Consider the following 2,879-nt stretch of genomic DNA (forward strand, 5'->3'; position numbering starts at 1 on the left):
TTGAGGCTCTGTCTCAAAAAAAAAAAAAAAAAAAAAAAGAATTCCTATACTAAAACTCTGAGAATGATCTTGATGTCCACCAACAGGAAAATGTCTGGGATAAGCACAAAATAGCAACCTACACAGTCATGGAAAAGATCAGCTGCTAATAAGCGAGGGCCGCAGAGCACCAGCCCATTTTAAGATGTGTCTTTAAGAACGTCTCTTTTGTCTGTTTTTCTTTAAAAAACTGACTTTCAAAATTCTCCGTAAAGAAATCGTTAGGCCAGGCACAGTGGCTCACGTCCATAATCCTAGCACTCTGGAAAGTCAAGGCAAGAAGATGGCTTCCACTAAGGGTAGGGTAACCCATCTCCCCAAAATTTATTTTTAATTAGCCAAGGACGGCGGTGCACACCTGTAGTCCCAGCTACTGGGGAAGCTGAGTAAGGCAGGAAGGTTGTTTGAGCCCAGAAGTTTGAGGTTGCAGTGAGCTATGACACACCACTGCACTCCAGCATGGGTAACGGTGACAAAAAAAAAAAAAGAAGAAGAAGAAAAGCCGTCCCCACTCAGACGGCTGTATTCCTGCATTTCTCAGGCACCTCTCCTCCACCCCCCCCCACCCTTCCTCAGGTGCCCATCTCCACACCCGCATGACCACACACAAACCCCAACAGCAGCCCTGTCTCCAAACTCCAGCCCCATTCTGTCTCAGGTACCCAAAGTCACTCCTCTCACCCACACCCTCCGCAGAGATGAACACTCAAGGGGCAAAGGTCAGGTGGAATTCTGACTTCCAGTAGACAAAGTTAACCAGGCCCTTGGAAGGATACCAACAAATATCTTTTGTCAACATGGATATCCCTAGAAGGACACTGGCAAAGTGGGAAGGATAGTCCAGACAAAAGAAGCCCAGTGCAGCCAGGCACAGTGGCTCACCCTGTAACCCCAGCACTCTGGGAGGCTGAGGCTGGTGGATCATCTGAGTTCACAGGTTTGAGACCAGCCTGAGCGGGACCCCGTCTCTAAAAATAGCCAGGCATTGTGGAGCCCGTAGTCTAGATACTTAGGAGGCAGAGGCAAGACAATCGCTTGAGCCCAAGAGCTGTGATGCCATGGCATTCTACCAAGGGTGACCAAGTAAGACTCTGTCTCAAAAATAAAAGGAACCACAGTACAGAGAGTTGTGAGGGTAAAAGTGAAAATACCTTGGTCTGGCCAGAGTGAAGGCTGCTGCGTGTGGACTATTACAGAAAAGCAGCATCTGCTCTGACTTGGTGACACCCTTATCACACAGTTTGCTATGTATTTTAAATTTAAACCAGGGCTGGGTTTTTGTTTTTGTTTTTTTGCAATTTTTGGCCGGGGCTGGTTTTGAACCCACCATCTCCGGTCTGGCATATGGGGCTGACACCCTATTCTTTTGAGCCACAGGCACTGCCATAACCCAGGGCTGGTTTTTGTTTTTGTTTTTTTGAGACAGAGCCTCAAGCTGTTGCCCTGGGTAGAGTGCTGTGGCATCACAGCTCACAGCAACCTCAAACTCCTGAGCTCAAGCAAGTCTCCTGCCTCCGCCTCCCAAGCAGCTGGGACCACAGGCGCCTGCCACAACACCCAGCCATTTTTTTTTTTTGGTTGCAGCCATCATTGTTGTTTGGCGGGCCCGGGCTGGATTCGAATCCTCCAGCTCAGGTGTATGTGGCTGGCACCCTAGCCGTCTGAGCTACAGGCACCGAGCCACCCAGGGCTGTTTTAAAGAAAAGTAAATAAGGTTAAAAAATAGATTATACAGATTTACTTAAAAAAAATATTTTTAAGGGGTAAGTTGGTTAAAAAAATTGTCGACAGGTAAAATCCAATAGATAAATGAAAATGACTAGCCTGTACACCAAGGCCAGGATGTTCAGCATGGTGGCCACGTCTGGGTGGTCATGTCCTGAAGTCTTCTCCAGATCCTCCAACGCCTGCTTGCAAAGGGGCACGGCCACCTCGTAGCGGCCCTGCGAGGCGTACTGGATCACCAGGTTGTGCAGTGTGCGCAGCCGTGCCGGGATCTCGTAGCCACCCTGCTGGGCAGCCGCAGCAGCGCTGCTGTGCTGCTGCTGGACTGCACAGAGAATCTCCCGTCAGAGGGCGAGTCAGCACCCATCTTCGCTAGCTTTGGCCCTGGTGCTGTTGCAATCTCTTCCTAGTACTGCCTAGGCAGGCAAGGTAACAGCAGTAACTTGTGAAGGATGGTACCACACCCACTGAGGGCCAGAAGACTTCTATGGGCACCATGAATGTGGCAGAATGAAGTGACACTGCTTCTTTACTCTGAACCCACCGACCACCCCAGACTGTGTAGGACACCCTGTGCCTGAAAATCTGCTCTAACATATTCCCTACAAACAAAATCAGTTTTAAATTCTGTTGGAAAACAAAACTCAGTCCTGCTATGCGCGTGCATCCGAGGCAGGCTACAAATCCTAAGGCCCCGGGACCCCCACCTCCCACACACGTGGCCACACGCCCACATGGCTCTTCACTCACTGCCTTGTCCTGGGTCGTCCTCATCATTGGGGAAAAGGTCATCCAGAGGCTCTTTGGTGGAATCCGTGTCCTTGTCCTCCTATAAAACAAACACAGAACAGCCCTCATCTTGTAAGTACTATATGTCCTGTCCTGGAAATCTTTAATATTAAATTCATTTTAATTAAAAACCTTAGAAAAGATTTTATCAGTTTTTAGTATCAATGTAGGACCATCCACTATTCGGCCTACACATCAGTTTAATAAGGATTGATAGGCTCGGCGCCTGTGGCTCAACCGGCTAAGGCGCCAGCCATGTACACCTAAGGTGGCGGGTTCAAATCCCCAGCCCGGACCCGCCAAACAACAATGACGGCTGCAACCAA

General features: G+C 49.1%; 1 protein-coding gene across 11 annotated transcripts in view; it reads right to left on the minus strand.

The window, feature by feature from the left end:
* KLC1 (kinesin light chain 1) overlaps positions 1-2,879 on the minus strand; it is a 129,059-nt gene that overhangs the window by 41,693 nt on the left and 84,487 nt on the right. For all 11 annotated transcript variants that reach the window (XM_023514511.1, XM_023514510.1, XM_023514509.1 and 8 more), the window contains 2 exons: positions 2,515-2,593; positions 1,864-2,089 (listed from right to left, as the gene is read on the minus strand). In XM_023514511.1, coding sequence (XP_023370279.1) covers positions 1,864-2,089; positions 2,515-2,593 — 305 coding nt within the window. The remainder of the gene's footprint in view (positions 1-1,863; positions 2,090-2,514; positions 2,594-2,879) is intronic.

This window comes from Otolemur garnettii, unplaced genomic scaffold (genome assembly GCF_000181295.1).
Source record: "Otolemur garnettii isolate 467f Iridium unplaced genomic scaffold, OtoGar3 scaffold00054, whole genome shotgun sequence".
In the NCBI taxonomy this organism is placed as follows: Eukaryota; Metazoa; Chordata; class Mammalia; order Primates; family Galagidae; genus Otolemur; species Otolemur garnettii.